This window comes from Panthera onca, chromosome D1 (assembly GCF_046562875.1).
Source record: "Panthera onca isolate mPanOnc1 chromosome D1, mPanOnc1 haplotype 2, whole genome shotgun sequence".
NCBI classification, from domain to species: domain Eukaryota; kingdom Metazoa; phylum Chordata; class Mammalia; order Carnivora; family Felidae; genus Panthera; species Panthera onca.
The window spans coordinates 15,727,364-15,746,942 of NC_138348.1; the positions used below are offsets into that span (position 1 = coordinate 15,727,364).

General features: G+C 52.1%; 3 protein-coding genes across 5 annotated transcripts in view; 2 read left to right on the forward strand and 1 right to left on the reverse strand.

Moving 5' to 3' along the window:
- MTCH2 (mitochondrial carrier 2) overlaps positions 1–11,213 on the forward strand; it is a 37,643-nt gene extending 26,430 nt beyond the window's left edge. For both annotated transcript variants that reach the window (XM_078433471.2, XM_078433470.2), the window contains one exon: positions 11,067–11,213. In XM_078433471.2, the coding sequence (XP_078289597.1) occupies positions 11,067–11,198 (132 nt within the window). In that variant the 3' untranslated portion in view covers positions 11,199–11,213. The remainder of the gene's footprint in view (positions 1–11,066) is intronic.
- The window catches only part of FAM180B (family with sequence similarity 180 member B), a 336,925-nt gene extending 318,226 nt beyond the window's left edge, over positions 1–18,699 (reverse strand). Inside the window, exons 1-3 of one of the 2 annotated variants that reach the window (XR_009602396.3) lie at positions 18,569–18,699; positions 17,664–17,734; positions 16,821–17,448 (exon numbers count right to left, since the gene is read on the reverse strand). Coding sequence is in view for 1 of the 2 variants with exons in the window: in XM_060606673.3 (XP_060462656.3) it covers positions 17,053–17,448; positions 17,664–17,734; positions 18,569–18,641 (540 nt within the window). In the remaining variant the exon portion in view is untranslated. Of the gene's footprint in view, positions 1–16,726; positions 17,449–17,663; positions 17,735–18,568 lie in introns of those variants that run through there. The other variant, XM_060606673.3, reaches the window with a different exon arrangement.
- Positions 11,399–16,058, forward strand: C1QTNF4 (C1q and TNF related 4). Its single transcript, XM_060606667.3, has 2 exons — positions 11,399–11,986; positions 14,933–16,058. The coding sequence occupies exon 2, from the start codon at positions 14,938–14,940 to the stop codon at positions 15,910–15,912; it is 975 nt and encodes a 324-aa protein (XP_060462650.2). The 5' UTR covers positions 11,399–11,986; positions 14,933–14,937; the 3' UTR covers positions 15,913–16,058.
- Positions 18,700–19,579: the final 880 nt, after the last annotated feature.

The following is a 19,579-nucleotide window of genomic DNA, read 5'->3' on the forward strand; positions in this document are numbered from 1 at the left end:
AAAAGTGGAGCTCAGTTTCGAACAGCTTGCTAGTAAGGAACTGCGCTAGAATTTAGACCCAGATACGTTTGACTCCAGATCCTGTGCAGTTGACTCTGCAGCTCACTGCCAACCTGGGGGAGACCAGTCACAAGGAGCCTTTGAGTGAGACTGACAGATGAGCGCTTGGGAGCCCTGTCCCCGGGGGAGTTCACTCCTGACTGCCCGGCCGTGCTCAGAGGGCAGGATGGCACCGGGCTGGGAGAGCCCCTGCTCTGGCAGCCTCAGCCCCGCACAGCTACTAGCTGAGCAGCTGAGAAATGCTTACGTGCATCAGTACACTTTCCTCTCAGTGGGAAGAGAAAGCTACCAGGGAGCTGCCCGCCCCCCACCCCCGTGCTCACTTTTCCAACCAAGGGAATGAATTGCCTGGTGCAGCTGGTGTCCCAGGGACCACAGGAGAAAGTTGGTTGGAGAAGGAAGGGCAGCGTAGGGCATGGCATGAATGGATGAATCGTCTTAGAAAATCAGTTGGAAAGGTTGGAGAAAAGTTACGATCCCACGTTTAGAGACTTCAGTGGGCATGTGGCATGAGAGGGATAAAAGGCTCTAAAATGGAAAATTAGGACGAGGCCTCTGCGGACATCCTTGCACAGTAAAAGGCGGTGAGCTGAGGAGACCGACTTGGCTCTATAGAAAGCTCTCTGACAGACCCAAACATCAAAAGGGAGGGTGTAAGAGATGGAAGGAAGGAAGGGAAGTCCTGGACAAATTGAGACTTGGAAAAGGTGCAGCCAATAAAAGATGCCTTTGGTTATGTTCAGAGCGAGAGGAATAAAGAGAGAATTTATTATATAGGGTTCCACTTGGGGCTGAAGGTGTCAGGTTAGCAGTCAGAAAGCAAAACACTCAGCCCCGATTTGCTTCATTCTCCCCTGGGGGAAAGTATTAGTAAATTGTGTCGAGTAAAGCAAAATATAATTTAAAGGACATCAAAACTCCAAATAGAAGGTAGTAAGAGAAAAGCCTAAGCACCTCGCCATTTAAAATGAGCTGCAAGTCCCAGAGCATTGAAAAGCCTTTGCAGATAAGATCCTGGAACCCTTGCCAAGGGAGGTCAGAACGCGGGGGAGAAAAAGAAAGAGGCCACAGTGCCTGAAGGTTGCAGATGTGCTGACATTGAGAAAAGAGGAAAAGGTAGATTCTGGAAACTCGAGGTAGGTATATTTGAGGTGAAGTCCCCCCGGATTTTTTCTAGAATGTAATATTAAACTGTGGGCTTGAGAACACCTAGAAAAAGAATTGGTGCCTTCGCTAAGAACAAGATATGGTAGATGACAACACCAACAATAATCTATTATTTATTTGGATGGCCACTAGGAAAATTCCCTGTATGTGGTGTGCCTTGTTTCCAGTTAGACATCAGATGTTTCCCGACTGAGGAGACAGCTAGGGAAACCGTGATCTCAGAGATGGCCCAGTCAGGGGGATTTATAGCCCGTTAATCACTGTACCCCTCCCTTTCCCCCCAGTTGGTTACTCGCTTGATGCACATCTGGGGAGAAATCTTACAGTTCCCTGCTTCTGACTGTGCATTTGGTCAGCTCAGTAGTTTTCCGTGCCTGCTACACTCACCATATTAGCAGATGGCACTGCTATTGGGAGGGAAAGTTAACATTTGGATGTCAGAATCAAGATTCTAAAATATCTTGAAAAGGGGGGGCTGAAACTAACGGGATGAATTAACAAGCAGTGGAAACACTTGCGTTTCTTTTATCTATTTATTTTAGCTTAAAACAGTACAGCTGTATTGTCTTCTAGTTCTGCAGGCCGCAAGTCTGGAGATGGGTCTTAACAGGGTTCAGATGGAGGGGTCGGCAAGGCTGCATTTCCCCTGGAGGCTCTAGGGCCGTATTATGCCACCGCCGTGCCAAGCTTCTCAAGGCTGCTGTGTTCCTTGGCTTGTGGCTTCTTCATCCATCCTCAAAGCCAGCAGCGTGGCATTTTCCAGTCTTGGAAAGACCTGCATTTAGATTTTCTTTTAGTTTTTAATCGGCTGCACAAGCACAGAGTGAAGGAATTTTGACTTGACGCTGGTGCCCGTGGAAAAGGCTGAGGGCTTCCAGCCAATGTCTGTTGGAACAGAAACCAGTAGGAATGGAGTAGCTACCAGAACAGACAGTGGTTTCTCCCCACCCCTTCTTATTTTAGGTGCAAAAGGATGAGACTGAAAAGTAACTCTCCCTCCTTATAACCATGCCTCGCTCCCCAGGAGGACTCCGCCTCCTGTTAATGGTTTATAGTAGATCCCCTGAGAGGTAGTCGATGCAAATGCATCCCTTTTTTTTTTTCACCTAAGTGATCGCATACTGTATACTGTGCACTTTGTTTTTTGTTGTTTCTTTTTTTTCTTAACAGTAAATCTTAGACATTGTTTTACATCCCATATATGAAATGATTCGTCATTCTTCTGTAAAGGGAGCATAGTATTCTGTTGTGTGGAGATATATCAGAATTTATTCAGTGGGTCCTCTGTTGCGGGACGTGTATGTTATTTCCGGTAACTCTGCAATGACAAACAATACTACAGTGAAGAACGTGTCATTGCAAACGTGCGGGCAAGTATCCGAGAAACAGCTTTCGAGAAGTGGAACCACTGAGTCAAAGAGCACGTATACTTTTAAATTTTGTAGGTATTGTCCAGTTGCCCAGAACTGTTCCAGTTGACGCTCCCACTAGCAGTGTATGAATGTGTTTTTCCACCTCCAGACCAATAGTGTGTTATAAACCTTGCTGTTTGACAACCTGAGAGGGTCGAAAAAATAGTGGCATCTTACTGTGATTTTTTTATTCTAATAGTTACTTGTAGTTTCTTTTTTCTTTACTATATTTTTTTACCACTTTCCCACTGAGTTGTCTTTTCCTCAGAACTCTTTATATACTAAAGACATTTGCTCTTTGTGATATGAGTTACAAATGTGTTTTCCTTCTTGTAGTTTGTCTTTTGATTTTGTTTCTGGCAGTTTTGCCATGTAAATATGTTTCTCTTCTGAGCTGTAGGAAAATGGATCCATTAATATTTTTTATGACTTCTGGATTTTGTGTCATACTTCAAAGTTCTTCACTCTGGGGGCACGTGGGTGACTCAGTCGGTTGAGCCTCCGGCTTCAGCTTAGGTCGTGATCTCACTGTTAGTGAGTTCGAGCCCCACATCAAGCTCTGTGCTGTCAGCACAGAGCCTGTTTCAGATCTTCTGTCCCCCTCTCTCTCTGCCCCTCCCCAGCTTGTACTCTCTCTCTCTCTCTCAAAAATAAGCATTTTTTAAAAATTATTTTTAAAAAAGTTCTTCACTCTGAAATTTAAAAAAGTTATCACTTGATTTCTTTCAGTCAATCCGTTTTTGGTTTCATTTTTACATTTGAATATGTGATCCATTTGTTACTTGTTTTGGTATAAGACGTGATGTATGGATCCAACTTATCTTTTTTCCAAATGGCTACACATTGTTTACATACAATTTATTGATCCTGTGTCTTTTCTTCTCTGACTTAAAATCCCACTTTTAGGGGCGCCTGGTTGGCTCGGTCAGAAAAGCATGTGACTCTTGATCTTGGGGTTGTGAGTTCGAGCCCCACATTGGGTGTAGAGACTATTAAAAATAAATAGACAAACAAACTTAAAATCCCACTTCTATAATATTCTAATTCCAGTATGTATTTGAATCTAATACTGGATTTTACATTCCATTCCACGGATCTACATCTTTTGATACATTTGAGAGAAATTGTAGTTTATTGATATTTTAAATTACATTTCAAATGAAATCAATAAATGTTGTAAAAAGTTTGGGACATAGAAAAAATATACGGAAAAATAAACATCACTGAGCCTACCATAAATAACTAAATATTTTGGTGTTTATTCATCTGATCTTTTCCTGCGTAATTGTATTTTTACCGAACTGATGATACTATGTAAGTCTAATTTTCCATCCACAAAATCTTGTGTGATCTAAATGCCCGACGTGGAACCACTCATCATCTTACCCAGACTGAGTCCACTCCTCCTTCACTCTCCTCCCAGATAACCGGTGCAAGAGGTAGACTCTTCCAACTCCTTCCCGACCCCTTCATTCTAGTCCCCACACCCTCTTATTTTCCCTTCAGAGACTCACAGGCCCTAGACTGTGAAGAAGACTCAGAGAGGGGGAACTAACTTGTAAAGGCTAGAATACTTTTAACTGCAAGAAACAGGATTCAGCGCACTTGGGTGGCTCAGTCGGTCAAGTGTCCCACTTCGGCTCAGGTCACGATCTCACAGTTCATGAGTTTGAGCCCCACATCGGGCTCTCTGCTGTCAGCACAGAGCCCACCTCTTCGGATCCTCTGTCTCTGTCTCTTTCTTCCCCTCCCCCACTTGTGCCCTCCCTGTCTGAAAAATAAATACACATTTAAAAAAAAAAAAAAAAGAAAGAAACAGAGGATTCAACTCACAACGGCTCAACCAAAAAGTGGATTTCTCCTCTCCCATAAGGAGAGGTCCATAGATAGAGTGAATCCAGAATGTGTTAAGTCAGTGGCTCGGTGATATCATCAAGTACCATGATACTTGACATCTCTGTCCATTCTGTCATCCCCAGTGTATTAGCTTTTGTCCCACACTTTCCCCCACATGGTTGTGAGATGGTGGCAGTAGCTCTAAGCATCGTCTTCTCACAAAAGGTTACATAAATCCAAGAGGAGAGAGCATGCCCCTTCCTAATCCCATATTGCCCAAAGCAGGAGGTGAGGGTGGTTAGGAAATGTAGGAGGGCGTTTTTGGTTGTCACAATGATTGAGGGACACTCCTGGCATCTCGTGAGCAGTAGCCAGGAATGGTAGACGTCCTATCATGTTTAGGACAGTTGATAAAGTGAAACGTGAGCTCTCATTCCTTACAACACACACACACACACACACACACACACACACACACACACACTGTTTCTACATACAAAACAAGCTTTTTGCATAACTTCCGTGTAAATTGAGAAAGGGTTGTAATTTGTTTTGTCTGAAGTTTCACCAAGAATCATTCACTGTTTTAGACATAATGATGGTACTGGGGGCTCTGGACAGCACGCCTTTGTATCCGCCTGTGTTTGTAGTTGTTGCATTTGTGGTGATTCTACGGAAGATTCTATGCTAGAAGTATGAACGTCCATCTATTTGGTATTTATTCTAGTGTGGCAATGTGAAAGTATTTGCGTTACTGAAAAACATTTTATTAAAATTGTTTTTTCTCCTTTATATCACACTTGGATCATTACCTTGATTTTTTTTGAAATTGTGTGCCAATAGACTTCATTCTCTATGAATTTCATTTCAACGTAGGAAAGGAGGCATTACAAAATACTTGCAATAAAAGAAATTAGGTCAGACAGGATTGAGATCCACTGGCTACCAGAATAAAGTCTAGACAGCTTAGCCTGGCACTTAAAATCCTTCATGATCAAACTCAAAACCCATTTTTCTGGACCTGCCTCCTGGCAACATCCCTGGAGTCCGTACTACAAGCCACACCAAGATTATTCTTCATTTTTCAAACACACCAGGCAGTAGTGATAGCACATACTGAGTGCTTACAACAGGCCGGGCTCTGTGCTGAATGTATTTACACTGAGTGTGTAATACTCATATGTGCTTTACATTGAGTATGTCCTTCAATGCCGTCGACAAGACAATGAGGTACAGATACTTTTCTTGTCCAAATCTCACAAGTGGGGGAACTTGAGGTCACACCATTAGCGACGGAGCTGGGATTCAAACCCAAGCCGCCCGATGCCAGTCACTGCTCTTTACCATAGCTGTATCGCCTCCTGGGGGATTCCCCTGCTCCCTGTCCTTTCTCCAGGATGCTTTTCCCATCTCTTGGACCCGTCAAGGTCTAGCGCAGACTTCATGACTTCTTTAGGTGCCACTTCATTCATTATCTCTTGCTGACTCCCTCCGCTTGGAATTAGTTTGTTTTCCTAGTGCTCCCACTGCACTTTATCGGTGTTTTTTTTCCTCTGGCTACTCTTTATTTTTTTTTTTTTTAATTTTTTTTTTTAAGACTTTTTTTTTTTTCAACTTTTTTTTTTTTTTTTTTTTTTGGGACAGAGAGAGACAGAGCATGAACGGGGGAGGGGCAGAGAGAGAGGGAGACACAGAATCGGAAACAGGCTCCAGGCTCCGAGCCGTCAGCCCAGAGCCCGATGCGGGGCTCGAACTCACGGACCGCGAGATCGTGACCTGAGCTGAAGTCGGACGCTTAACGACTGCGCCACCCAGGCGCCCCTGGCTACTCTTTAAAAAACAGGTGGCAATGATAAATTGCTCCGTGTCACTCATGTCTCTCCCTGCCCCTCCCCTCCTCCTCCAATCGTCACTCAGCTGGGCTGTGGGCAATGTTCATGTCCCCAGCTCTCCCCAGCAATCACCCAGGACCCTCCTGACCGGCCACTGGCTGCCACCGCACTGGAAGACACAAGCAAAGTGATTCAAACCCCACCCGCACCGCTGCCGCCACAAAACACGCACACGCGCGCGCGCACACCCCCCAGTCAGAATCAGAATGCAATGCCTGTCCTCAAAGGACACTATTGTCAGAAACAGGGATCGACATGCCACGGGGCCACAGGGATACTCTCCCTTCCCCACCTTGGCAGGACATACCTTTCCTTTCCTTCTCTGCCTCCTCTCCTTCCCAGCACCTGTCACTCCCTGAGGCTCCTGCGAGTCACGGAGACCTAACTGTTGTCTCCTGCCAAGGCCACTGCCACCACTGTTTTAGCTCATGGAAGAGTGGGTCTTGTCCCAGCCTTATTCCAATTGAAAAGCTGACATTCACCCCCAGGGATGTGTCACAATGTCAACATACAGCGCTCCATGGCCAAACGTACGGGATTTGGGTCTCCAACGGTCGGGAGTTATTTGTACCTCCGGTTTTCTCTATCAACATGGACCAAAGAGAACTCGCGCCAGCAGCTCAGAGAATGAGCCTGGGTTTGGGGAGAACTGTCCCACGTCTTCATCCCAGTTTCAGCCCCCAGTATTCTATCTGCTGCTACAGTAACCCAAAAGTTACAGCTCCAAACAATCCTTTCTACCCCCTGTCAGCCTGGCACATAGTTGCAGGCAGGGTGGCTGGGCACAGAGTCGTCTTGAAGGCTCCCTCAGACCGTGAGCAGGCGACGCTGGAACCCCCGCTAGGGTCAGGGCCAGCTTCTTGGGATGCAGCCTTCCAAGGGCTCAATGCCTGGTTGAATGCTCTATTGTCACCATTTAAATTCTTAATTTGGGGGGGGGGGCGCACCTGGGTGGCTCAGTCAATTAAGTGTCTCACTCTTGATTTCGGCTCAGGTCATGATCTCACAGTTCCTGAGTTAAAACCCCAAGTCGGGCTCCACACTGACAGTGAGGAGCCTGCTTGGGATTCTCGCCCCCCACCCTCCCCCACCCTCTTTCCCTCTCTCTCTGCCCCTCCTCCATGCTGGCTCTCTCTCAGAGTAAGTAAACTTAAAAAAATACTTTAATTTTTTTTAATGTTTATTCATTTTTTGGGAGAGAGAGAGCATGGGGGAGGGGCAGAGAGCAAGGGAGACACAGAATCTGAAGCCGGCTCCAGGCTCTGAGCTGTCAGCTCAGAGCCCAACCCAGGGCTTGAACTCACGAACCGTGAGATATGACCTGAGCCGAAGTTAGATGCTCAACTGACTTAGCCACCCAGATACCCCCCCCCCCCGAAAAAATAAATTCTCAATTTTTGAACAAGAGGCGCAGCATTTATATTTTGTACTGGACCTTGCAAATCTGGGAGGTGGTACTGGGGGCGGCTGTTGGCCACCACATCTACATGTGGCCTTTCCATGGAGCCTGGGCTTTCTCACATCATGATAGTTTCAAGATAGAGCCTCAGCACCAGGCAGAGGCAGCACCACCCTTTATGACCAACCCAAGTCCTCCTCTTGGGAGTGGCAAGGTCACAGAATGAAAAGAGCATGGGGGGGTGGGTGGGAGATACTGTCACAGCTGTCTTTGGGAAATGCCATTGTCACATCCGGCCAGGAGCGGGTCACCTCCCCATCCAGGGCCTCAACCTGTCTATCTGCAAAAGGAGGCTGGGGGTTCAGTTCCCCCTCTGGGAAAAGGCCAAGGCAGAGTTGGGAACCTGATCCTCACAGCCAGTCCCAGCTCTCCCCGGCTGGGCTCATTTCCCAGGCACTCAGGAACTCCTGGAACCCTGGGCTTTGGAGCCGGAAGCCCTACCCAGGAGCGCTAAGTTCTATCCCCCTAGTGGGTTGAAATCTCTGAACAGGGCGGAGACTCTGCGCCCTGACATCTGTCTCTCCCGCCGGCTTCTCTGCGGGGCTAACAATTCCTCCTCTATCATTTCTCCCTGGGGCGTGTTGTTGTCTTTCTCATTAACTTCCCCTCAACTCCCAGCAAGGTCCCTAGTCTCTGAGCTCTGCTAATTCCCCTGTAATCCACCGGCAAACCAGGAAGCTAATTAAATTGTGAGCTGGTGCGGGTGCTCTCTCTCTGTCGCTGAGTCTCACTCTCTCTCCCATCCGTGTCCTCCCTTGCTTTTCCTTTCTGACTAGCCCCGTATAGTTTAGATTCATCTGCACACTTCGAGTGTTTTCTTGCAGGTCTCCCTGGTTCGGTCTCCTGCCTTTCAGCCAGAGTAATCTTTACGGCTCTGAGTACTGTCCCCTCTGCTGCAGGATAGCCCGAGCTCCTTAGCTCGGCATTTAAGCCCACACAGCTCACCTGCCATAGCTTCCACTCACAACCCCTTCCCTCCTGAGCTGAGCCATGCGAGGTCTCCTCCCCAAGCCCTGTCTATGTCACCTCCACACCTTTGTTCCTATTCTTACCTTTGATTGGATCCCACCCCTCACTCTTCCATCTCACTGTCAAATCCTTGCCATTATCTAGAAATCGCCTTCTCAGGGCGCCTAGGTGGCTCAGCAGCCTTGATTTCCACTCAGGTCATGATCTCATGGTTCGTGAGTTCCTTTGAGCCCTGCATCGGGCTCCTCACTGACAGCTTGGAATTCTCTCTCTTCCTCTCTCTCTGCCCCTCCCCTGCTTGTGCTCTCTCTCTCTCAAATATGAAAGAAAGAAAGAAGAAAGAAAAAGAAATTGCCTTCTTTATAGGGCACCTGGCTGGCTCAGTTGGTGAAGCATGTGACTCTTGATCTCAGGGTTCTGAGTTCAAGCTCCATTTTGGGTGTAGAGCTTACTTAAAATTTTTAAAAAGAGGGAGAGAGAGAGAGAGGAAAGAAAGAAAAGAAAAAAGAAGAGAAAGAGAGAGAGCCTCCTCTGGGACATCTTCCTTAATCCTCCAGTGGAATTTCTCCCTCTCTGAGCTCTTGTAACACTTTGTAGCTCCCTCTTGGAGCTGATCTCTTTCCACCCACTCTGATTCTTTCAATCCACATCCAGCCGCTCCCACTAAATGATTAGCTCCTAGAGAGTAGGGTCTCTAGGTGTTTTTCATCTCAGCTTCTTCCTGAGCACCTACCTAAGACTGCACCTTAGAACACTTCATTGTGTCTCCTGGCCCAAGATGGCAACTGGGGCTCCAGCCTTCGTGTATACATTCCAAAAAGGGGGAAGAGAAAAGGGAGGGCAAAATAAAGGGCCTCTGAGCTGAGTCCATCCCTTTCAAGCACTTTCTCTCCCAACAGCTTCTGATTACACCTCCTCGACCATGCCTAGCTTCAGAAGAAACTGAGTACCTTGTCTCCCTTCAAACTCAAGAGCCCATCCCTTGTTTTACAGATGAAAATGTAAGACCCAAAGAGGATCAGAGAATTAGGGAGGCTGCTGAACATAGTAGTTAAGGACCTGGTCTTAGAGCTAAACAGACCTGGATTTGAATCTTGCCCCCACATATAACCTCTTCATTCCTCATTTGTAAATGGTATGTACTTCAGGAGATGTTAAGAAAATTAAAGTAATGGATGTGAAAAAGCACTTACCACAGTTTAAGACCCAGTTATTGTTCATTGTCTTAGTTTGGGTTCCCCCCAAAACACACCTTGAGACAAAGATTTGGGTGCAAGTAGTTCAAAAGGTGATCCCAAGAAGCAGGGTGAAGGAGTGGGGCAGTGAGACAAGGAAGGGAGGAAAGCAAATAAAGCATACAGAGATGAGTAGGTTTTTCACATGGGCAACTTCAATTTCATGCTAGAGTCTCTCTGAGACTGGAACATGTCTGGCAATTGGGAATTGTCCTACCGAGGGATTGAAACCTGGAGTGTTTATCCCCTGGACCCTGCTTGGTTTAGGGTTCCCTGGGGGATGTTAACTCACCCTGCCTCATGCCCTCCCATAGGCCTGTGACCCAAGCTTTTCAAACTGGTGAAGGGGACAGTCATGATCTAATGGGGACTAGACAGGTGCTTTACCCCAGGCCCCAAATACCCCCAGGGCTCAGTCCAAAATGTCTCCATTCATTTCTTTCCATTGAGGCACGTATTCATTCGTCATTCACCTAACACCCTGACGAAAACTTAATAAGCCCATTATCATTATCAATGCCTTCGTGAGGACTAACCTGCATCAGACTAACTGGGGTCACACAAGTTTTGAGAGTTCCAGAAGGAAAGGTCCAGAGGACAGAGGGCTTCACAGGGCACTAGGCTTCTCTGGGTCCACACACAGGGTCTGTGGCAGAGCAGGGACTAGAGCACAGGCCTTCTGTGTCAACCAGGTGCAGGTGGAGGGCATCCGCTCCTGACAGCTGAGAATGCGGCCTCTTCTAAAGCCATCCACTCAGTCAACACTTACTGAGTGCCGGGTGGGGGACAGCTCCACAGCTGTTGTGGAGATCAGCAGCCCCGATGAGGGGGTCCAAGAGGGCTGCAGGGATCAAAGCCCAGAGCGGAGGACTTTGGGGGCCTCTGATAAGTGCTGAGGTGCGGGAAGACACCTGCTCCCAGCCCTGATGTCCCACTAGATTCTGCGACGCTGGCCCCAGCTAGGCAGGCTGGCCCTCTGCAGACAGGCCCTTTTGAGCCCTCCCAGTGCCTTTCTCAACCTTCTCCCTTCTTGCAGGCGCCCTGGAAGCAGCCCGCTCAGCCAAAACCCAGTTCTGCCCCAAGGATCCCTTCCTTTGCATCCCCTCCCCAGGGGGTCCAGGCTGACCCTTTGGTGTCTGGGGGCTTGGTCTTCCTCCTTCCTTCCTAAGCAGCAATGGGAATTTTGAGATTCGGAGGTAAGGAAGAAAAACGAGGTCACTTTAAGCCCTTTCTTTACTGGTGACATTGACCCATTTTATCCTGCTCTTCCTCAGACCCCCCTCCTCCAGTGTCACTCAGTCTGGACATCTGTCCCAGCCCAAATCTCACCTTCTACTGTCCTTGCAGCCCAGGGGCTTGTCTAGTCGGTGTCCTGCTGCAGTCCCCTCTCCTCAAACCAGACAGGAGGCTCGCCTGAAGAGTGCCCTGGGCCACCCCCAGTTTGGCCTCTGCCTCAGGCCTCAGTTTCCCCATCTGCTAACTTGGGTTGATGATGCGTGTTCTGTGGAGCCAGAGGGTGAAGCTCTAGGGAGGTCACGGATGAGGAAGAGCCCAGGGCTCTGCACAGCCTGCGCAGGGGCCTCCTCCGTGCGGTGCCCCTAGGCCCTGCGCGGCCCCCCTTCCTCGGCGCGCCCCTCCCTCTCCCTTCTCCTCCCCTCTCCCCCTTCCCGCCGCTCCCCTGCCACTCCTCCCGGCGGTCTGCTCGGTTCGCTCTTCAGCCGTCCTTTTTCCCCAGCGTCTCGCTGCCCCGCGCCCGCCCCGGGGTTCCGGGGTCCCGGGGTCCCAGCGCCCCGCAGCCGCCGCCGCCGCCGCCGCCACCGCCGCCGCCCCCGCCAGGCCCGGCCCCGCCGCAGCGCGGGCGGTCAGTGCGCAGCCCCGGCGCCCGCCCGGAGCCCGGAGCCCGGAGCCGGATCGCGGGCTCGGAGCGAACCCGACCCGAACGCCGCCCCCAGCCAGGTGAGGGCAGCTCCCGGGCGGGGAGCCGAGGTTTCTCCCGTATGGAAGCGGGGGTGGGCGAAGGCGCGGGGGAGTCGGGTCCTTTTTTGCTGAAAGGAGGACCTGGGAGCCTTTTCATCAAAGAGGCTCAAGGGCTTTCACTCCGAAGGGATGGATGAAGGAAGGATGGGATGGGGGGAGGTCTGGGGTACCCCTTCCTGAGAGATTTATTTTTTCAGGAGAAAGGATTAATTGCTTCTGTAAAAGGGGGACTTATCTTTTGGGGAACATGAGGGGCTTTCAAGGTGGGAGGAGGTTCTGGCGGGGCTTGAGGGAGGGGGTCATTGGGGAGTGGGGTTTGGCGGGGAGCGGGGCTCTGAGATCCCCTTAGCTTGACATCGCGGCACCTCCCCCGTCGGTTCCGGGGCTCTGGGTCTGCCCCAGCTCTGTGTGTCCCAGTTTTTTCTCTTTGAAGATGATTATTTTGAGCCTCACCTGGGCAGAGCCAGGATCAGCCATTTCCTTTCCTGGAGCTCTGAGGCCCACCTGACACCCTCCCACCTCTGACCTGCGCGGGGAAGGGGTTTTAAAGAGGGATGGGGACCTAGGGAACCTGGGAAGTGGGCAGTGGTGGGTGAGAAATGGGCAGACGCTGGGTACCGTACACACACAGGAACACCCTCTGACCCTCGTGGGGTGCACCAGACTCTGCAGGGAGATTGTTGAAGGCAGGGTGGGCAGGTGCTCCTGGGGTAGGACTCGCTAGGGGAGGAGCAGGGTCAGGAAGAGTAGTGATGTTCCCATACTCCCAGAAGGCAAAACGCTAGAGTTTCTGCTTGTCTCGTTGGTTTTATTTGCTTTTTGCTTTCTTTCTCCTTTGCCCTGGATCCCAAGATTCATTTCACTTACCTCTCCTCCTCTTTTTGCAAAAAGGGAAACTGAGGCTAAGGACAGGTTGGCTGGAAATATATATATGTCTAGGAGGAAAAGATGGTGGAGAGAAAAGCATACTGAATTTGGAACCGAAAGACCTTGGCTCAAGGTTGCCTCAGTGGGCATGGTAACCTTGGGCCAAAATGCTTCCCCTTGTTTGGGCCTTGACTTTCTCATCTATAAAATGGGAGAGGGCCCCCTGCCTTGCAGGGTTGCTGTGAGACCAGATGTGTCCAAAGAACTTTGTAAAAGGGAATACTCATGAGGTGCAATCTTCACCACCGTAGACGGGTCCCCTCCCTCTTCCCTGCCTTCAAGGGTATTGGCTAGCCCATGGGCTGCCTTTGTAAGAAAGGCATGTACTCTGGAATGTTCAGCTAGGTTAGGGGACTTGGGGTCTTTATTATGAAAATTAGAAAGAGGCACACTTTTCCTTCCCCAGGTGCAGCAGCTCCGCACCATTGGGCAAGTAGAATGTGGGCTAGATTCCAGTGCCCACGCACCCTAAGGTGAACGGCGTTGTGTAGGGTGCAACTGCACCTGGCAACCCTTCTCAGCAAGCCCCAGGGTCTCTAAGAGACACCAAACCACACACACTCCCAGGGCGCCTCCCATGGAAGCCCAAATCCTAGGCTGTTGCCAGCTCACTTTCTTTCCTGCTTTGTCTCCACTTCAGGGCTTTTGGGTATTCAAGCCCCAGAGCCTATGCCCTACTAAGAAGCATGGTGGAGTTAAGTGTTGCCTTCACAAGCTCCCAGAGAGAGGAGTTACTGAGTCTCTAATTCCTTATGTCCAGAACTTGATCAGAGTACTTTTTTCAAGGCCGAGAACAGAAGCATCTGCACACCTGGCCAACAATGCCCTTCGCAAACTATGTTCACACCTGCTATCTCAGAGCATCCTCAGTAAGATTGTGAGGCAGGTCTCCTCCCCATTTACATAAAGAAGGCCAATCCCAGAGAAATTAAGGAACTTGCCTTAGGTTTCACAGCATTTAAGCAGTAGAGCCAGGAACGGAGTCCAGTCCTTCACTCCACGGCTGCTGAGAAACAAAGCTCCTGAGCTCACAATCTTGCCAAAACCTTGCTGGAACCGTTGCTCTATTCACAGCAGCCCCTCGTTCTCCCCTTCCCCTCAGTGACCAGCCCTCAAGCCCAGAGGAAGAGTCACTGTCTCTTCCTCCGCTTTCTTGGGGGGAGGGACCTATGTCAAAGCCCAACTGTTCTGGCCTCTTTGCTGCAAGAAGGGCCCCTGGGGAGTCCAGAGTGGGAGCTGACCCTTGAGTGGGTCAGAGGCCAGGAAAGGGGTCAATGAGCAGCTATGTCCTGTCCTGCCCAGATGGGGGTTGAAACAGTGGCCACCAGGGAGGACATCAGTACAGAGAGCTAGTGCCTGAGTGAGGGGCAGGCTGAGGTCCATAATATAGCCACAGAAAATGCAGCAAACCAGGCTGAAGGAAACTCAGAGACCCCCTGACGGTCCACTGTGTTGCTAAGGTGGGGAGGGGGTAAACCCAGCTGACAGGACTATAGGCCTCTTAAAGCATTTCTGCTTGGACCTGTGGTACAGGTGTGTGAGCTTTCACTTGAGAAAGGGGTTCAGTTTAGTACTTACAAAATAATAATAATAATAATAATAATAATAATAATAATAATAATAAAGGAGACTCACTGGCCTAATCTAATGGTTATTCCCAAAGTGTGGTCCCTGGACCAGTGGCATCTGCCTTGCCAGGAACTTGTTAGAAATGCAAATTCTCAAGCCTCATCCGAAACCTAGTGAATGAAAATTTGGGGGTGGGGGCCCAACAATGTGTGTTCTAACAAGCTCTTTACCGGACCCTGAGGCCGGCCGAAGTTTGAGAACCGCTGATCTAGTCCAAGTCTGTAGGAAACCGAGTCCTAGTTGTGAGTCAAGGTCAAGGGCAGGGCTGTGAAGATAACTCGTCTCCCAGTCTCGGAACTCTGGGCATTTGGAGGCGCCCCCCGCAAAACCGCCCACCCTCCTCCCCCTTTTGCCCGCCCCCCTTCCCAGGCACCATGCTGCTACTCCTGCTGGGCCTGCTGGGCCCTGCCGCTTGCTGGGCCCTGGAGCCGGCTCCGGGCTCGACGGAGCTGCGCTCTGCCTTCTCGGCGGCACGCACCACCCCCCTGGAGGGCACATCGGAGATGGCGGTGACCTTCGACAAGGTGTACGTGAACATAGGCGGCGACTTCGACGCGGCCACAGGCCAGTTCCGCTGCCGCGTGCCCGGCGCCTACTTCTTCTCCTTCACGGCTGGCAAGGCCCCGCACAAGAGCCTGTCGGTGATGCTGGTGCGCAACCGCGACGAGGTGCAGGCGCTGGCCTTCGACGAGCAGCGGCGGCCAGGAGCGCGGCGCGCCGCCAGCCAGAGCGCCATGCTGCAGCTCGACTACGGCGACACGGTGTGGCTGCGGCTGCACGGCGCCCCGCAGTACGCTCTCGGAGCCCCCGGCGCCACCTTCAGCGGCTACCTGGTGTACGCCGACGCCGACGCGCCTGCGCGCGGGCCGCCCGCGCCCCCCGAGCCGCGCTCTGCCTTCTCGGCGGCGCGCACGCGCAGCCTGGTGGGCTCGGACGCCGGCCCGGGGCCGCGGCACCGGCCTCTCGCCTTCGACACCGAGCTCGTCAACATCGGCGGCGACTTCGACGCGGCGGCCGGCGTGTTCCGCTGCCGCCTGCCGGGCGCCTACTTCTTCTCCTTCACGTTGGGCAAGCTGCCGCGCAAGACGCTGTCCGTGAAGCTGATGAAGAATCGCGACGAGGTGCAGGCCATGATTTACGACGACGGCGCGTCGCGGCGCCGCGAGATGCAGAGCCAGAGCGTGATGCTGGCGCTGCGGCGCGGCGACGCCGTCTGGCTGCTCAGCCACGACCACGACGGCTACGGCGCCTACAGCAACCACGGCAAGTACATCACCTTCTCCGGCTTCCTGGTGTACCCCGACCTCGCCCCCGCCGGCCCGCCGGGCCTCGGGCCGCCGGAGCTCTGAACCCCGACCGGGAGAGGAGCCCAGGGGCGGCCCGGGGCGTGTATGCCGAGCCGGGCCGTGGCCTGAAAGCCCCGCCGGCGCGAGCATGACGGCCCGCCCAGTGTGGCTGACTCTGCCAATAAAGTGGGCCTGCGTCGGCGCCTGTCTGCCCGGGGTCCTGCGCTCTGTCTTGTCTGCGACGCTGTCGTCTCGGGCTGGCGGGACGGGAAGGCACTGACTACTGCAAACCGGGGGGTGGGAGTCGGAGGGCAGAAGGCAGGGTTTGGTCAGGCGCTGGGAGGGCGAGGAGATGGGAATTTGATTAAACTGAACCCTATTCACCCGACCCCTTGCGGGCCTCCCCTTCAAATCCTTGTAACTCCTTCCCACTGATCTACGACGTCATTCTTAGGGTCTGGCTGGTTCCTTCTTGTGACAAGGGGCCACACCCTGCTAACTTTCTGGGAGGATGGGATTCAAGGAAACAGAACATTCCTTCTTCTAGCAGGGCGTGTGAGGAATGAGTTGATACCTGGTTGCCCCAACACCTGCCTTCCCAGGACAGGGAGGGTGTTTTGCCCAGGACAAGGGTTAAACAACTTACTCTGGCATAGAAGGACACAGGCTCCAGGAGGCCAGAACAGAACATTTAATGGAATAGCTACACAGGATCAGGACTACACTAGCCAGCCTCAGCTTGTCTCTGCCCTCACAGCCTCACTCCCCACTCGAGGTGTTCATTTGAGCCTTGTTGAGATGGACCAAAAAATATCCGCTTCCCTGTCTCCACCCGCCCCCTCGAGAAAAGGTAATGTTTCTCCACCTGCTTTCCTCCTCTCCTCCTCCAACAGACAGGACTAAAGATGTCTAGTCTATGGCTAGTCCAAATGGGGAACTTGGGGCTCAGGGACTCCGAGCACTAGTTGGACTTAAAAAACCCTGACCCCAACACACACACACACACACACACACACACACACACACACCCGCGAGTCTGTGCCTGCTGCCTGAGACCCAGGCTCTTAGCCTGCCAGGGCTCAGGGAAGAAAATGGGGAAGGGGTAAAGTGGGTTCCAGGGTACAATCCAAGGCCAGAGACCTGAACACAGTGGAAAGAACACTGCCCTGGGTGGGTCTGGCTTGGGGTAGGAGTTGGGGAGGGTCAGGGAAAGGGGTCAAGGATCAAGGCCCAGGGTCCCAGAGAAGGGGGCTGCCCCTGGGGGCAGAAACCCTTGCATAGGTCCCAGAGTATTTCCTGTGCCAGCAGGGCGAAGACCTGGGCCCAGCGACCTCTTTCCTCAGCCTCACTAGCCTTATGGAGCCGGTAGACACAGGACAGGCTTGTGAGGAGCAGGTGTTCAAAGTCCCAAGGGCTAAGAGGAGGCCCTTTCCGCAGGTCCTGGAACTGCTGCAGCCGCTGCTTAGCACCCTCCAAGTCACTGGGCACGTGGTGCTGCAGGAGGAGCCTGAGTCGGCGGCCTGGGCGTGTGGACGCCAGTTCCTCGTCCTGGATGTGCAGCTGCCCTATGACATCCAGCTCCAGCCCAGCCCAAAGCAGCTGTAAGGGGAGCCGTGTAAGGGGTGGGCTGGGGCCTGGGGGTGGGGGCAGGGCAGGGAGCAAGAGTGGGCTAGGGGGGCATAAGCAGGCAGTAGGACCCATGCTGGGTGGCCCCCCTCCCCCAGCAGGCCCAGCTTAAGACATCCCCCTTCCCAACCCTGAGCTCAGGGACCTCTGGACATTCCCACCCCCATATCCCAGGCTGGAGGAAAGACCTCAAACATCACTTCCGGGGCCTCTGGCTCCTGCAGGCCACCTCCCACGCTGGCTCTGTTCATGGGCTGCCCTGGGGCAGCAGAAAAGAGTCAGGCCCCTGCCAAGCTCCACCCTGAACACCCCAGCCTCCCAGAAGTGCCCCTTAGCTCCTTGGTAGGGATGCCAAGAGGTTCTTCTATCTACAAAAGAGTAGGAGTGCCACCCCATGTCCTCCTTTCCTTACAGACACATGCACATTGACATCCTCCCTCCCAGGCATAAGTCTTGTGATCCCAAAATCATCATCCCAAACCCAGATACCACCTCGGCAAGTGTCCAGGACTCCTCCTTGAACTTCTGCAGTTCCCTTGGCAAAGAGCTCCAGACCATTGGGTCACAAGACACTTCACTTCCCACTTCCCCTCCCTGTAATCATCTGGGACAGTGTGATCTAAAATAGTGTCAGTGACTCTCCCCAAAGGTCGAGGACCCCTTTTGGAGGAACCTGCTCCTTCCTTGCTCCTCAGTAGTGCTCATGTGGAGGCCAGGGAAGCCAGGCCAAGGCGGGTTGTCTGCTGCAGCTTCCTTCATTTCACTCTGGTCTGCTGCCCAGCCCTTAGAATGATTGTCCCAAGCCCAGGGCAGGTCCAGAGGTCCTGCTTTGCACACCTAGAATAAGGCCACTGCCCAGCTCTGTCCAGGGCTGGCACTGAGGGCACCTAGGACTACCTCCCTTCATTTCACTTGGACCTTTCTGATTCTGGGGTTGGGGCCCAGACCATTACCACGCGCTGCACAGGTCAGTCTGGTACCCACCTTGCCCACAGTTTCTAGGCCCTGCTAGGTTCAGATAGAACCAAATTTAACTGCTGTCAGCCGACAGCCTTCCTTGGTTCCCATCCACCCCACCCTAAAGCCCAGGTACCTGGATAGTGCTGGGTTGCGGTTACCCCAGGGAGAAGGCAAGTGGCTACTATTAGCCAATCCAGGAACTGCATCGTCCTAGCTGTGCCCCACCACGTCCTTTGAGTCTTTCTCTCCCCAGCTGCTCTCTGCTCCTGCATCCGCCTGCCACACACCGCAGCTCCAACTTTCCACTGCAAGCGGCTCAGGCGTTTCCTATTTTGTATGTCAGCCTTCAATGCTAAACAGGGAGGGGCTGGCTCTGACTTCCCAGGACCTTTCCATCCCATGGAAAAGTGGAATCTTAAGTTGTTGGCAGTAGAAGCCTGGCTCCCTGCTTGTCAAGCCCTCAGCCTGTTCCTGCCCAGATGGGCGGGATGCTTAGTTAATAGAAAACGGAGCTTGGTAGCAAACAGCTCCAGCTTGCCCCACCCTTCCCCCCACCCCCCAAGAGGTAGGAAAGAGCCCAGCAGTAACGCTACCTTACTATCTGTCCTCACCCCCAAAACATCCTACAGCTGAACTCAGGCTTCAACACCCAGTCAGGCCCAGCCCAGCCTCCAGGGAGCCCCTCAGCAGCCAAAAGCATCAGCTGCAAAGCTTGGTCCTGCAACTGCACTGGTCCTCCAATGGCATGGTGAGCTGTTTGGGTGGTCTCATGGACAGGCAGAGTCGAGCACTTCCAACTTAGGTGCTCAGCCACCAGCCAAACAGGCCCCAGGCTGGCTGGGGTAGGGAGTCCTGTCCCCTGGAAGATAGAGCTGCAGCTTCCAAGTACGTTCTGCACCAGTCCTGGGACCTCTTTTGCTTGCTTACAACATTCTCAGTTCTGGCTAGAGTCTAGGAAGATTACCTTAGCCCAAACATGATGGGCCGTTAGATTGCAAGGAGGTTTCATGGCTCAAGACTCAAAAATGAGTCATGGCTTATGGAACCCTGTGGATGCTTAGATGAGATGGGGGGGGGGGGTGGTTCCCTGGTTCCACCCAGGCCCCTCCATCCATCAGCTGCCACCAGACGGTCGGCTGTAACA

Excerpts from the sequence above, each read along its gene's own strand:
- C1QTNF4 (XM_060606667.3), top strand. The coding sequence starts at position 14,938 with ATGCTGCTACTCCTGCTGGGCCTGCTGGGCCCTGCCGCTTGCTGGGCC.